Source organism: Tripterygium wilfordii, chromosome 21 (genome assembly GCF_013401445.1).
Source record: "Tripterygium wilfordii isolate XIE 37 chromosome 21, ASM1340144v1, whole genome shotgun sequence".
Taxonomy (NCBI): domain Eukaryota; kingdom Viridiplantae; phylum Streptophyta; class Magnoliopsida; order Celastrales; family Celastraceae; genus Tripterygium; species Tripterygium wilfordii.
In genome coordinates this window covers 774,887-788,892 of record NC_052252.1, presented here as the reverse complement: position 1 = coordinate 788,892, position 14,006 = coordinate 774,887, and the positions used below count along the sequence as shown (strand labels likewise).

At 37.2% G+C, this 14,006-nt stretch overlaps 4 protein-coding genes across 6 annotated transcripts; all 4 read right to left on the bottom strand.

Moving 5' to 3' along the window:
- Positions 1 to 89: 89 nt before the first annotated feature.
- Positions 90 to 4,660, bottom strand: LOC119988569 (DNA-directed RNA polymerases II, IV and V subunit 8B-like). Of its 3 annotated transcripts, none has more exons than XM_038833651.1 (5): positions 4,505 to 4,660; positions 2,707 to 2,819; positions 1,585 to 1,742; positions 458 to 552; positions 90 to 347 (listed from the first exon to the last, which is right to left on the bottom strand). In XM_038833651.1, exons 2-5 carry the CDS (start codon positions 2,780 to 2,782, stop codon positions 236 to 238), a joined length of 441 nt encoding a protein of 146 aa, XP_038689579.1. In that variant the 5' UTR covers positions 2,783 to 2,819; positions 4,505 to 4,660; the 3' UTR covers positions 90 to 235. The 3 variants fall into 3 exon arrangements, with proteins under 3 accessions (XP_038689579.1, XP_038689581.1, XP_038689580.1); XM_038833653.1 differs by having other exon boundaries at positions 2,707 to 2,802; positions 4,505 to 4,657; XM_038833652.1 differs by lacking the exon at positions 4,505 to 4,660 and adding an exon at positions 4,335 to 4,380.
- A 1,926-nt stretch (positions 4,661 to 6,586) lies between these two features.
- On the bottom strand, positions 6,587 to 6,970 carry LOC119989395. The gene has a single exon (XM_038834885.1). The coding sequence runs from the start codon at positions 6,968 to 6,970 to the stop codon at positions 6,587 to 6,589; it is 384 nt and encodes a 127-aa protein (XP_038690813.1).
- Positions 6,971 to 7,793: 823 nt separating this feature from the next.
- LOC119989393 (2S albumin-like) lies at positions 7,794 to 8,240 on the bottom strand. Its single transcript, XM_038834884.1, has one exon. The coding sequence runs from the start codon at positions 8,238 to 8,240 to the stop codon at positions 7,794 to 7,796; it is 447 nt and encodes a 148-aa protein (XP_038690812.1).
- Positions 8,241 to 9,444: 1,204 nt separating this feature from the next.
- On the bottom strand, positions 9,445 to 13,948 carry LOC119989369 (glutamyl-tRNA(Gln) amidotransferase subunit A, chloroplastic/mitochondrial). Its single transcript, XM_038834846.1, has 10 exons — positions 13,323 to 13,948; positions 12,929 to 13,240; positions 12,588 to 12,767; positions 12,415 to 12,509; positions 12,047 to 12,122; positions 11,181 to 11,258; positions 10,298 to 10,391; positions 10,117 to 10,166; positions 9,869 to 9,982; positions 9,445 to 9,701 (listed from the first exon to the last, which is right to left on the bottom strand). Exons 1-10 carry the CDS (start codon positions 13,887 to 13,889, stop codon positions 9,609 to 9,611), a joined length of 1,659 nt encoding a protein of 552 aa, XP_038690774.1. The 5' UTR covers positions 13,890 to 13,948; the 3' UTR covers positions 9,445 to 9,608.
- Positions 13,949 to 14,006: the final 58 nt, after the last annotated feature.

Here is a 14,006-nt window from a genome sequence, read left to right as displayed (position 1 = left end):
GGAGATGGACTTGGCTATGGTGAAAGCTGCTGTGAAAGAAGAGACTCTGAGTGAGAGGCTTGAAGGTCCTTGATTTTGTAAAAAAAATATACAAAACTAAATTAGATATATTGCATATATATAGGCTGCATGCCAACATCACAACAAAATATCTTCCCAATAAGATCAGATTATCCGAAAAACAAAGCTAGATCCAAGGCTTAGAGATCTAAGTTTAAGTGTTGCAAAAGCAGTTTTACAACTTCCTTATGAGGAGAAAAAGGCTCTGATCAAGCTTGAACCGAGCGAAATGAGAAGGATCCCCCTTAAGCCTCATTAGAAGTCCACCATATGAAACATATAGCTCCCTGAGACCCAAAAACAAATGTATATCAAGTCAAAGCTATAAATGGACTCAACTCAGACTTTCACTGATTAAACAGGCAACAGAAAACAAATGAGAGAGTATGATACATACTTCCTAATCACTTTGCCAGAATTTTTCTCAGTGATCTTGTATAGTTTTCCATGCATGATGTATTCGTACTTGTCTGCAACTGTTTTCTTTCCTCCCTGCCACAGGGTCAAACATCCAATCAAAAGTTTATGTTTATTTTGGCTGTCGTTACCCGGACTATCCCACAAGCCAAGAAATACATGAAACTTACGAACAGATGATATACAATTAGAACTGAAGCATTGTTGGCTATTATTATCCAAGCAATTCTTCAAAAACCATGCAAATTTCAGTTTCTTCGTGAACAGAAAATATGGTGCTACCTACTTGTTTCATTTTATTCAGCACAATGAATAACAGACAGCCTGCTACCTTTGTTAAATATAGGCAGTTATGAGCAGGCCTCTCGGTTGATAATAGATGATTACATAGATACTAAAAAAAACAGACAGTCAATTTGGCCGTCTTAACAATTTTTTCGATCTTGAGGAGATCGCTAAACCCTAAGCAATTGGAATTTGGAATAAGATACATTGTCTGTCAGTTCAATTGTCATTTTCCATCCCAATAAAAGTGAAATAATAAAAAATGTGGGTATATTCTATGTCAAGTAAAGATCGTTCTTTTACAAAAACAATGCATACAACAAGCATTGAAACTGGCACAAGATATAAGATGACTTTCAAGTTCATTAGCATCAGTGAGCTATGTCTAATTCCATAGTTAAATGCATGGTCAGCTCTTCATATTGATAGGCAAGAAAAGGCTATTTTTATGCTACCCATGTCCACCAGCTGGAGTATATGGTTGGAAAGAAACAAGAGGGTAACTGAAGAAAATTGGTTTCACACTTACGATTGTGCATCTCTGTCATCATATTCTAATGTTGGTAAGTACACACTTTCCTCGTATTACATTAATTTTTATTATTCTAATCTTAGGAACCAGCAACATTACAAGACACATGAATTGGCATACATCAGGCGAGTTGATACCCAAAAAAATATCTAATTTATTCAGAATAATGAAAATATAAAATCAAGTCTAGTTTATTTTCAAAAATAAAATAAAATAAAATCATACAACATGGATTTTCTGGGAAAAAGATAAAAGATTTGTATGCATATGATCTGAAGTAGAAATAGTACCTGAGCATAATAGCCAGTTTCAGGCGTTCCGTCCAAATTCAATGTGTCAGCTAATGCCATTGTAAACCTTTCTCCTTTCCTCATTGGATATATCTCCGCAATTACATCTAGGAGCATGAACATGTCACAGTTCTCGCTACGGGCTTCAATTCGAGTAACTACACAAAGAAACATGTGAGACTGAAGTAAGCAATCACACATCACACCATCAGTTAAGAAGATCACAAAAGATTCTGAAAAATTGTTACACAAAGAATAATGGTGATCATGTCTGTTTTCAAATCATCACATTAGTGATAAAAAAATCACCCAAAACCAAAACTTATATCCATAAAAATAACACTATTGGAACCCTTCTAAAGGGCTCATGGGTGTACACCTGTCTAAGGGTAAACGAAAAGTTAAAAAGTGGACATGAATTCGGACTTTTTAGCTATAATGCACATCCCCGCAACGCCCAAAATTTTGGTTAGAGATCACAAGCTCACGGACCAACACAAAAGCACAAGCCGTTACATACGGATAACTAAATTTATCAATCGCTTATTATGTGAGTGCTACTAACGTCAAAAGGAGTCTGGAAAGAGCCAACAGTTTTTGGCAGGATTCATCTTGCTAACCTTCCCCAACATACGATAGAAATGTAGATTCTCCTCTAAAATTGCTGAACCGTCCTTTTGCAAACTTTCCTACTCAAAACCCACATTGACCGACAGTTCACTGTAGTAAGGCGTTTCACCTTTTAGAAAACTAACCTGACTTTGAGAAATCAATTCAGAAAGACTACTGTAAGGTCAATATCATAAATTCATTCTCTCTGTGTTGTCCTTGTCTGGATCCTCACTTACTACTGCAAACCAAGGGAGGGCCAGCCATGCAAGGGGTTGCACATGTATGAGTACGTGGTTGTGGGTGAAAGTGTGGATATGCATGTGGGAGAGTGCAAGATAGAGTAAGAGACTGGAAAAAGAAAATTAATAGACAGGGAAAAGTCTTTTAAACTTGCTTTTCACTGAAATATGCACCACAATATGGGCAGACATTCCTCACAATCTAGGCACTGAACAGGTACTGACATAGACATGAAAAGTTAAAGATAAAAGAATGGGTCATTAAACACACCTTTAGCAAACTTTTTACCATCTGGATCTAACTTGTCCGCAACAAAAATATCCTCAAAAAGAATTATGTTGGACATTGTCACTGCGAATTAGCCCTCTACAGAAAATGCACACCTAAAGACATGTGAGAAGAAACTGAAATAAATGTAAAGGTCTTAGAAAGGAAGATTTAATACACCTACCAACACAAAGATAAATAACGATTGACAGGTAGCAAACAACTCATCTTCATAGCATATAAATATATCTGTTATAATCACATCAGGCAATTATCCATGTATAGCATGCATTTGCAGTTGCCAAAGATAACGTGCAATGCAAACAGAACAGTAGGGATACATAACAAATCCAAAATCTTTGAAAAACATGACATGCATTGATGATGAAAATAACTCACCATAAGAAGATAATGAATCATAATATAGTTTCCAAATCCTATGAGCATTGCTTCAAAAGTTCAAATAAGAATTGGAATCTCGAAATTGTAAGTAACAAATAAACATTTCTCGGGGAGAATTACACAAAAAAGCAATCAAATGACAAATAATGAACTTAAAATTTAATTGTACTCATAAAAAATTAAGTCATGCACCATTCCATCCAAGGCAAAGGTCAATCAGCATCAATAGTATTTGTTTTGAACCAGAAAAGGAAACTAAAATGGAGGGGATGGCTTGAAAATAATGGTCGTACTTAACCTCTCATTGTTTGTGAGTTTCACCAAATGGAAGTAAGAGTGTAAAATCTTGGAAGTTAAATGATAACAAACCTAATAACATGTTCTATGTTACCAAGTCAAATTAATAATATGGGGAGCCCTTCGCCTCCTTTCCTCTCCAAATTATAAAACTTGCAAACTATAAGAAAAAGCTTCCCCCCACTTACCTACCCCTCATTTACCCTTGGATCCTTTCTGCCCAACAAGGCACTAGGATCATTTTTGCAACCGTTCTTCTAAGAACACCCCTTACTCCCTTAGTACCTTGAGTTTTACACGTGTATCCAAATATGTATGGCATCTGTTTCTATTGTTCAAGGGGAAAAAAAAAGAAAACAAAATGCCAATACACTTCAAAACAATTGTTGATAGAAGAAGCCGAAAATCAACAAATGAGAAGCATGCCCACGCTTAAAACCTGGTATTAGAGTTTTCCATAAGCTCTCTATGTCACTTTCAGATATGGGTGTCAACAGGATGGAGCTCATTAGAGCTTTGAAAATCGAGGGTTGAGGTTGGCTCACTAGACTCTTTTACACTGTAGCATGCACAGCCTTGAGCTTAGACTCTGATAGAGCTTGAGTTCAAGATCAGCCTTCAATTTGTGGTCAAAATTAAATCTGAAGCTCGTTTTCAGAATCTTTCGAAATATGTTTTTCTTGATTTATATCTTATTTCACAGCATTTTTCCATTTTATACATGCAAATCCTGTCAATATGCAGCACAATGATAATCTGTACATTACCAACTTTGAGAAGGAAACCAACAGAAAAGTGAATTCAACATCAAATCCCAGCACAGGAATAAAATTAAGACAAATTCATATTTCACCCAGTAACATTCTCATTATATAATTTTGAAAAAATTATTCTTTGAGATTTCAACCAAATCAAACATCCACAACACCCACCTACTCCTTGTCTAGTTTCCAAGCTTTCCACTCCACTAAACGTTAAGCTAATAATTCCAGAAATTTTGAAAAGAATGCAACAAAGACTCTGACTTTACGATTAGCAGATAACAAAGTAAAAGAGAACAAGTCACTTTCGAGTTGTATGATAGCTCGAAATGTAGGAGTACCGAGAGAAACTGAGAGACGTGGTGGCTGATCTTTCGCCCCTTCGAACGGAAGATTGACCCTTTTGCTTGGTTGGCTTGAATTGAAAAATGAAAAGTAGAGTTGCGAGATGTGGAGTTAAGTGAGGGGCATTATAGAAGTCGATTAATTTTGCCCACCCTTATTTGGATACGAAGAGTTGAGAGTTTTGAGTTACAAATTCATATTAAACTTGAAAAATATTCGTATTAATTTTGAGATGAGTGAAAGATTTTACGGAATAAATAAATTTTTCTCTCATTTCATAAATTTCAAATTGGTGTTTAGGAAATGTTGAGTTTGAGCATTAATTGAGATAAATTTTCTCTCTTTCACCCTACTTAACTCTCTCTCTCATGCAATTAAAGTAAGATGAAATTACTTCTTTCTCCTTAATCCTCCTCGATTAACTCTTTAAAACACCAGTCCAAACATGCCCGGAGTGTCAACTGTCCACCAAAACTTGCTTGGATTGAATTGAAAAATGAAAAGTAGAGTTGCGAGATGTGGAGTTAAGTAAGGGGCATTATGGAAGTTGATTAATTTTGCCTACCCTTTTTTGGATACGAAGAGTTGAGAGTTTTGAGTAACAAAAATATTCATATTAAACTTGAAAAATACTCGTATTAAATTTGAGATGAGTGAAAAATTTTATGGAATAAATAAATTTTTATCTCATCTCATAAATCTCAAATTGGGAAATGTTGAGTTTGAGTGTTAATTGAGATAAATTTTCTCTCTTTCACCCTACTTAACTCCATCTCTCATACAATCAAAGTAAGATGAAGTTACTTCTTTCTCCTTAATCCTCCTCAATTAACTCTTTAAAACACCAATCCAAACAGGCCCGGAGTGTCCACTGCCCACCAATGCTTGCTTGGATTGAATTGAAAAATGAAAAGTAGAGTTGCGAGATGTGGAGTTAAGTATGGGGCATTATGGAAGTCAATTAATTTTGCCTACCCTTTTTTGGATACGAAGAGTTGAGAGTTTTGAGTTACAAAAATATTCATATTAAACTTGAAAAATACTCGTATTAAATTTGAGATGAGTGAAAGATTTTATGGAATAAATAAATTTTTCTCTCATCTCATAAATCTCAAATTGGTGTTTAGGAAATGTCGAGTTTGAGCGTTAATTGAGATAAATTTTCTCTCTTTCACCCTGCTTAACTTCATCTCTCATGCAATCAAAGTAAGGTGAAATTACTTCTTTCTCCTTAATCCTCCTCAATTAACTCTTTAAAACACCAGTCCAAACAGGCCTGAAGTGTCCACTGTCCACCGATGTACACTATAGGCAGGTTTAGGGGTTAAACAAATGTTAATTTTTTTAATAAGGAAACAATTGTTACTTGAAAATAAAACTAAAAAGACCAATCATTAAGGTTATGTTGGGTTGCCATAGGTAATGGTAATGGTAATGAGAATCACCATTAAAATGAATATGTTTAGTTGCATCAATAATGATGGATTATAATATTTGGTATGTATAATATTTATGAGAATGGAATTGGAATGAAATATTTTATTGATCTTAATACCGTTGTGGAGTGAGAAAGTGCATGAGATAGTTTGAGGGTAAAAAAGAAAATTTCCTAAATATTGAACATTCTCCCATACAAGAGAACGGACATTCATGGTCATTACAACTCTCTTTGTAATGACAATTGCTATTACTACAACGGCCAATTATCTTACTAAACATCCATTCTCATTTCTTGGTCAAATGACATACCAAACATGCTAAGTAATCGTTGTCCATCCATTCCTTACCTATGCGTCGTGAATGTACCTTGCTGGTTTTGATTGAGATTTGGACATGGTATCATGGAACTCCTCAACTATGTCTATATGAATATGAGATTAGGATTCAGCAACGACAATACTACTTGAATTAATACAGTTTCATTGGGCTAACCTAATTCGTTATTTCTCCAGACTTAGGGAGTACAACGCCTGAGATTTATGCTCACTAAGCTATCCAAAATACATGTTGAGCTAGGTAGTTCATCGGTTTAAAAAAAACAACACATACATAATTATTTAGAGCCTCACAACATCTAGCTAGCTTGCTACTACACGGTCGCTAATTAAGTCGCAACCCAGCGGCAAGCGGCAGTATATGAGCAGGTTATGTGCGTTAACCACCGCATCTTCTCCTCCACCAGCTTCCTTGATAACTTTATCCAATGCATCACACGCACAAATCGGCTCATCAAACTCCCTAAGTTTAGGGCAACACTCTCCAAGATTGCGTAGTTGATGATCTCTGCGGGGCAATGGCATTGCAAGGATCGTCGATGGGATTATGAAATCCTTGCACTGCTGGCTTATATCTATCTCTTCAACCTCCTTGTCACACGAATAATCCTGCTGTCCATATATGGTGGGGAGTAGGAGAATGATAGTAAAGAGAGTAGTGGCAGCAAAGGTTGTTTGTCTTGCCATTTTTGGAAATTACAGTAGATCGAGATGAATACTAGTTATAGGACAGCCATAGCCAGTGCCATTGTGAGACCATGAATAAGACATAATTATTGTGGTTGCATGCAATTACTGTCTGATTCATGCGTGTCCATAGTCCATACACTGTTATTGTCAACTTTACAAAGCCTCCAATGGGCATTTGACCCATGCAAGGAAATTACGTCGAAATTATTGTGTGTGGGAGTTGAACTTGCGATCTCTTGCATTTGCAAGCAGGAACAAAGCCAGGGTATAATATCAAGGGGTTGCCAAGGATGGACACATAAATTTGGGAATTTCTTGTACTATCAAATCTCATTTTTTCCCATTTGTGTGACAATTGAAGAATTAATTACTATTAGGATATGCTTTTTATTAAAAAGAACAATACTATCAGGATATTCATTTTGCGTTGGCTTTATTTGCTTTGTCGTTTTGAACATTATAGACAATGAAAGAGACTTATAAGGCGGCAATTTGTTTTCATCTTTCAAGAATGAAAGACCATTTTTGATACTTTGGATTCATAGCTCAGGTAACAGTCTAATCCATAATATTTCAGTGGACCGATCACATTCCCGTTAACGTGCAAAATGCAAGGAGAAAAAAAAAAACTACTAGGCACATATAATTTTTTTTTTTTTTATATACAAGATCAGAGGCTCTTTTTATTGGAATAAAAAAGCATACATAATACATAACATCATATTGCATATTCTCAGAGGCTCGTTTTATTGGAATTAAAAGGCATACATAATAATAATAATAATACACAACTTAGAGCCTCCCATGATCTAGCTTGCTACTACGCAAGCAGTCTCTTTTTCCCGAAGTTGCAACCCAACGGCATTCGGCAGTATATGAGCAGGTTCTGTGCCCTCGAAACCGCATCATCTCCTCCATCTGCTTCCTTGATAACATAATTCAATGCATCACACACACAAATCTCATCGAACTTCCCAAGTTCGCGACAACAACCTAGACGATCGCTTAGTTTATTGTAGCTCTGACGATCCCCGGGCATTGCAAGGATCGTAGATAGGGTTCCTCCTTTTATGAAAGCCTTGCACACGCTTAAATCTTTCTCTTCAATCTCCTCCTCACACGAATCGGACCGTCCATATCGATCCCCTTTGAAGTTGATGTCGACTTCAATGGTGGGGATAGTGGTTCTATAGGCAAGCACAGCGTTCGCGGCGAGGAGGAGAAAGATAGTGAAGAGAGTAGTAGCAAAGGTTGTTTGCCTTGCCATTTTTTGTGGCACAAAAGCTTTGTTATTGCAGAACTACTTGAAGGGTGCGTGTGGAATTGTGGTAGAGATGAATAGTACTTATAGGACTGTCAGGATGAGATTGAGACTTGAGATAATTTACACATTGTGGTTGCAAATATTTCCGCCCATGATTTTCATGTGCGCACACTTTTATTGACAGATTGATAATTATCTAATAAAGTTTTCACACATAATTCATGTGCATACCCTGTCATTGTTAGATTGATAAATATCTTACGAAGTCTTTACACATATGGACTCGCAAGGTCGTGAGTTTGATTCTCACCGGAGCTATACCCTTGTGGTCGACCACGTGCTGAGTTTTGGGACAACTTACCCTATTGTCAAACTTCCGCGCACATGGGCTTGACGGCTTGAGTTTAAATCCATATTAGATATCCAAAAGACAAGATTGTAAGATGTCGTTATCGGTTATCAATTTTTTTTTGTTATTGTTAGATTAATAAATATGTTAGTACTAAGGTTAGCGTCGTAGTTTTCACTTTTTGACATATTTGCGATCATTGTACCACTAATCTAAACAAGTTTTATTTGTTGACGTCGTATTAATTGATTGACATCTAAGGTTCTGATGCATTAACGTTGGTATGATTGTTTCTTTTAATATACATTAATATGAGATTTTCTTGTAAGAAATCTAATGTGGTAGTCTCTTTCATTATCTATAAAAATCCTTACAAATGGAAAATGATGAGATTTTCTTGTACTATAAAATCTCATCATTTTCCATTCGTAAGGATTTATATAGATAATGAAAGAGACTACTACATTAGATTTCTCACCAGCTTGCATTTCAATATATAAATAAAATCTTTGGTCTCATTATTGTGGCTGCAATAATTCCACACATGATTCATGTGCACAAACTGTTATTGTTAGATTGATAAATATCTTATAAAGTCTTCAAAACATATGGACTCAAAAGATCATGGTTCAATTTTTATAGAGAGATATATCCTTATGACCATGTATTAAGCTTTATCCCAACTCATCATATTATCAGATGAGAAACTTCTATGCGCCTAGACTTAAGGATTTGCATTTAGGCCTCTATCGAATGTCCAAAGGACACGTTTGTATGATGTCATCCTCGATCACCAAAAATTGTTATTATTAGATTAATAAACATATTAGTACCATGGTTGGTGTAACAGTTTTGACATATTTGTGATCATTGTACCACTCATCTAAACAAGTTTTATTTTTGGACGTCCTATTAACTGGTCAGCATCTAATAATATGAAGTCTTGACATTAATTGGTCCTATTTTTGGACGTCCTACAAACAATCACATATCTGGTTTTGAATTTGAAGGAACTAGTGATGCTAGCAATCAACACTATCTTCTACTAATGGCGGAACAAAGCGGCAACCTTGAAGAGTCTGCTCAAAGATATGACCCACTCTGAGCAGTTTTTCCTGCAGAAATTGTAAACGAAACCATGTATCAGTATATCCTAACATGCATTGTTTTTAATGAGGGCATCCTACTAATACATCAGTCCTCGCTAATATTCTGTGACTCGAAGTTATTCTACGACAAAAATCAGTCGTTCGCCAGAACGACTAGTTTTGAATTTTCATACCTCGTCAAAAGATGAACCGATCATTTGAAGACCAACTGGAAGACCAGCAGGTCCTCCTTCAACAAATGCACAGGGCACAACCAATGCTGGAAGCCCTGCCAAGTTTACATTGACCTGCATCAAAATATATATGTATACATATATATCATCAGATGACCTTTTTTTTTCCTAATCTCTTTTTAAAAAGTTATTTTTCTCATCCTTAAAGACTTAAATACAATACAACAAGATGCTTGATTGATACTTGCCGTCATAATATCGCCTGCATACATTGCCAATGGATCATTTCTTTTTTCACCTGTGAACATCATAAGCAATGGGGAAGTTTACGGTCTAGAAACAGGTAGAATCAAGGGGAAGGCACAGAGAATATGATAGCATGCCTAACAAGGGAGGGAAGGAAGAAAAGCAAAGGGCGAGGCAGCATACCAATCTTATAAGCAGCTGATGGAGCAGCAGGCGAAATCAAGATGTCATTTTCATCCAGTGCTGCCTTAAAGCTTTTCTGAATTAAGGTCCTTACCTAAACCACTAAGTCAATTATAATAGCTTTCTTTAACATCATAAAAGCTATAGATATGAATATGAGTCAAAAGTAAGAAAAAGATAAAATCACGATTAAACTAACAGAAGTGATTTCCAAGTTCCATGGTCAGATTTTACACATGGCAGCATGAAAAACAACATTCTATGACAGAGTAACAATATATTAAAAAAAAAAAAAAAATCTAATAACAATCTCAAGTAACTCTCGAGCCCACCGGTTCCAGGGGCAAAGAGTCCATATTTCTTTTTGAGTTATTTTTCTTCCTTTGGTTTGATTTTCGTTTCCTATTGGCATTTGATTTTCGTTAGATAAAAGATTTCCTGTTCATCCTTGTCTTGGTTTAAGAGCTCTTTTCTTTTGACAAGAGGGTTGGGAGCAACCTAGAACCCACTTTTTTGTCAGGCACCACCTCACACTCTCTTTTTCTCTCACTCTTTTTTTGTTCTAGCGTCAGAAACTTATTGCCTTCAAATGATTGAAACAAAATATGGGGGTTGATTCAGTGACCATAGCCATCTTCATAGGCAAAGATGCTTAGTATACACAATAGATAAGCATAAGCAACTACAACGCACAAGACCTCCCAAAGAACATAGGATTGAGAAGTGCAGATGTACACAATTAGTAATCCTCCAAATGTAAAGCCTGTTCCATGTCTTAACGGCTGCAATGAAGCAACTCTACCAGAATACCACTACCCAGAGGTTCGCACTTCAGTAAATATACCCCCAGAATTGAAGAAATTTAATTCATGAGTTGAGGTACCTGCTGAGCACGTTTGTAGTATGCATCATAATAACCAGCTGAAAGTGCATATGTCCCCATCAAAATTCTCATTTTAACCTGCAAATATGTAAACATATGTTACTTCACCGGAAAATAGGAGTTTGGCCTTTCCACTATGTTGACAAATAGTTCGTCTTATGTTGGAGCAGTGACTCATAATCAAGACAGGGAGTTTGGACAGACCAACTGGAATTCGATACCAATCTTATTTTGTGATGTTGACCAATAGGTCGGGTCTAGAGCACACTTCAATGTATTTGGCAAGGGCTTGACTAGTACAAATATTATACAACCCAACAACATTGCAACAGAGCGTACAACGTAATTTATTCTTTTACCAATAGTGAGTCAGATGGCTACTTCCAGTGTAAGTATGAAAATCAAATTATTGTACCTTGTCAATAAATCTCTCTCCTTTTCTTTTGATGTGTGGAACCTCTCCAAGGTATGACTAGATTATATCTTAGTATCTTACCCCACAGAGCAAACTTCAGAGACTGGCAATCACGACACCCACAAACCACCAGTACCAATTCAATCTAAGATGAGCCATGACGATTCCAAGTTCCAACCCAAAAGCTTTGAGTACCCTATAAGTATTTGTTCACATTCTTACTGCACTCGCTTTGTTTCTGTAAATTTAACCTGATTGCATTTCTTTATACATGATTACAACCTCTAATATAAGTAGGCAAAGGCTATTACCAGAAGTAACTCCACAATAAAAGGCAACCTGATAATTTTCTCTTACAAAATCTTAAAGAAATTTTCTCTAACTCTTCATCGAAGTTCAAGAAAAAGCACAGAAAAAGGGTTTCTTAATTTTGATTTTAGATGACACATACCTCAGGACCAAATCCTTCCGCCCTCGAATCTCCATAAAGCCCGTTTAACACATCAGCAGAAGCTTGCTTCCCATATCTGCATAATCGTGTCCATACTTACAACTTCTAGGCAATATATAATCCTACAATTGAAGAGAATTTGGAAACATTTTTTTTCATGTTTCTTCTCTTCCCTTCTAAATCTTAATTATTGCAACGTTTTGCATGCCTCATTCTTTATCATTTTCTAGATGCTCTATGTCCAAAATGTGCAATATGAACTATTAAATGAAGAACTAAGACATTTTCCAATGAAATTTTGAAATCAGCAAGTAAATATTTTAACATCTTGGCATATAAGACCGCAAAACACTCTGGCAGTAAATCACCTGACACCATCATAGCGTGATAAGTTGGAAGATGATTCAGAAGTAGCAAGGATATAGTAGGCAGGTAAACCAAGGGAGAAAGATGGTAAAGACACCTGCACGTCGATATCAAAAGAAACTCCCAGAAGCATGTAAATTGCTAAGCAAATATTTGAATAGTGCAGATGTTAGACCTGTGTCACTGTGCAGCCTAATTCTTCAAGATGTAAAGCAGCACCTTGGATCGCCGATATAACCTGAGTGTCAACACCATCACCAATAGTTTCACTGATCAATCCAACCTTCAGTCCCTTCAATGGTTGGGAGTTCATATTATTTGCAGCAATGAACTGAGATGTGAAATCAGGTAGCTCCTGAGAAGTTAAATGTTCACAAAATTTGTAAATATTCAAACACCTGGAGGTTATAAGATAAAAATCACAACCTTTTCCATACTCCATGAGGCGAGGGATTCCTTAAGGTCATCAAGAACATTAAGTAGAAGAAGAAAATTGGAGTTCTGAAAGAATCTTACTCGCCTACTACTAGTGGAATCAAGTCTATCATGGCCAGAAATTGTGTGGAGAAGACTCCCAACATCAGCCACTGAGGAACCAAAGCATCCAATGACATCGAGGGAGGAGGCGTATGCCATAAGACCAAATCTAGAGACACGTCCGTATGTGGGTTTGAGACCAACAACGCCACAAAAGGATGCAGGTTGTCTTACACTTCCACCAGTATCACTACCCAGTGAAACAACACACTGTCTAGCAGAAACGGCAGCTGCAGAGCCTCCGGAAGATCCTCCAGGCACCCGAGTAATATCCCACGGATTTGCAGTCACCTTTCAACAGCAAAGAAATGAACTTTCATTACCATATACAACAAACACAACCACTGATATTTATTGGAAAGACAATTTCAACCTGAAAGGCAGAAGCTTCAGTGGTGCTGCCCATTCCAAATTCGTCCATATTAGTCTTTCCAACCACAATCCCACCCAAGTCCCTGATTCTTTTCACAGCAGTAGCATCGAATGGGGGCTGATAATTTCGCAAGATGCCGGAACCAGCGGTGGAAAGCATGTCAGAGGTACAGATGTTGTCCTTGACACCAATGAGGACGCCAGCGAGGGGACCCAGATGCTCATTCCTCTGAATCTTCAAATCAACCTCCTGGGCCTGTCTCAAGACTGAGGAGGAGACATGAAGGAAAGAGTGGAGAAGGGGTTCAGTAAGGCGGAGGCGGTTGAGGTAGGACTCGGCCAGTTGGGTGGCGGTGAACTGCCGGGAAAGAAGACCATTGCGGATGTTCAGGATTTGGGATTGTGGAGGTGGGGATTGGTCTATTTGAGATTGAGATTGTGAGGACGAAGAAGATGAAGACAGAGGCTTGAATGAGAATTTTCTATGGGACTGAGTTGTTATGGTTTTACAAGGGAAACGGAGAGGGATGCGAGGAACAGCACGAGATGGCTGGATTGTAGATAGCATTATTTCGCCACTTCCCTCGCTCTTTCGTGCCTCGGCGGCTCGGCAGTCGGCAGTCGGCAGTATACTAGTGAAACGGGCGCATGTAGTGCTGGGCCGGAGAATGCTAGTTGAACGGGC

Bases quoted from the DNA above. Each gene is read 5' to 3' on its own strand.
- LOC119988569 (XM_038833651.1), bottom strand. From the start codon at position 2,782: ATGTCCAACATAATTCTTTTTGAGGATATTTTTGTTGCGGACAAGTTA. The intron at 1,743-2,706 runs GTGTGTTTAATG...TTCTTTGTGTAG, and splicing joins TGGTAAAAAGTTTGCTAAAG to TTACTCGAATTGAAGCCCGT. The intron at 553-1,584 runs GTACTATTTCTA...ACCCTGTGGCAG, and splicing joins AAACTGGCTATTATGCTCAG to GGAGGAAAGAAAACAGTTGC.
- LOC119989395 (XM_038834885.1), bottom strand. From the start codon at position 6,970: ATGGCAAGACAAACAACCTTTGCTGCCACTACTCTCTTTACTATCATT.
- LOC119989393 (XM_038834884.1), bottom strand. From the start codon at position 8,240: ATGGCAAGGCAAACAACCTTTGCTACTACTCTCTTCACTATCTTTCTC.
- LOC119989369 (XM_038834846.1), bottom strand. From the start codon at position 13,889: ATGCTATCTACAATCCAGCCATCTCGTGCTGTTCCTCGCATCCCTCTC. The intron at 10,167-10,297 runs GTATGCTGCCTC...TGATGTTCACAG, and splicing joins ATCAGCTGCTTATAAGATTG to GTGAAAAAAGAAATGATCCA. The intron at 9,983-10,116 runs GCAAGTATCAAT...ATTTTGATGCAG, and splicing joins ATGCAGGCGATATTATGACG to GTCAATGTAAACTTGGCAGG.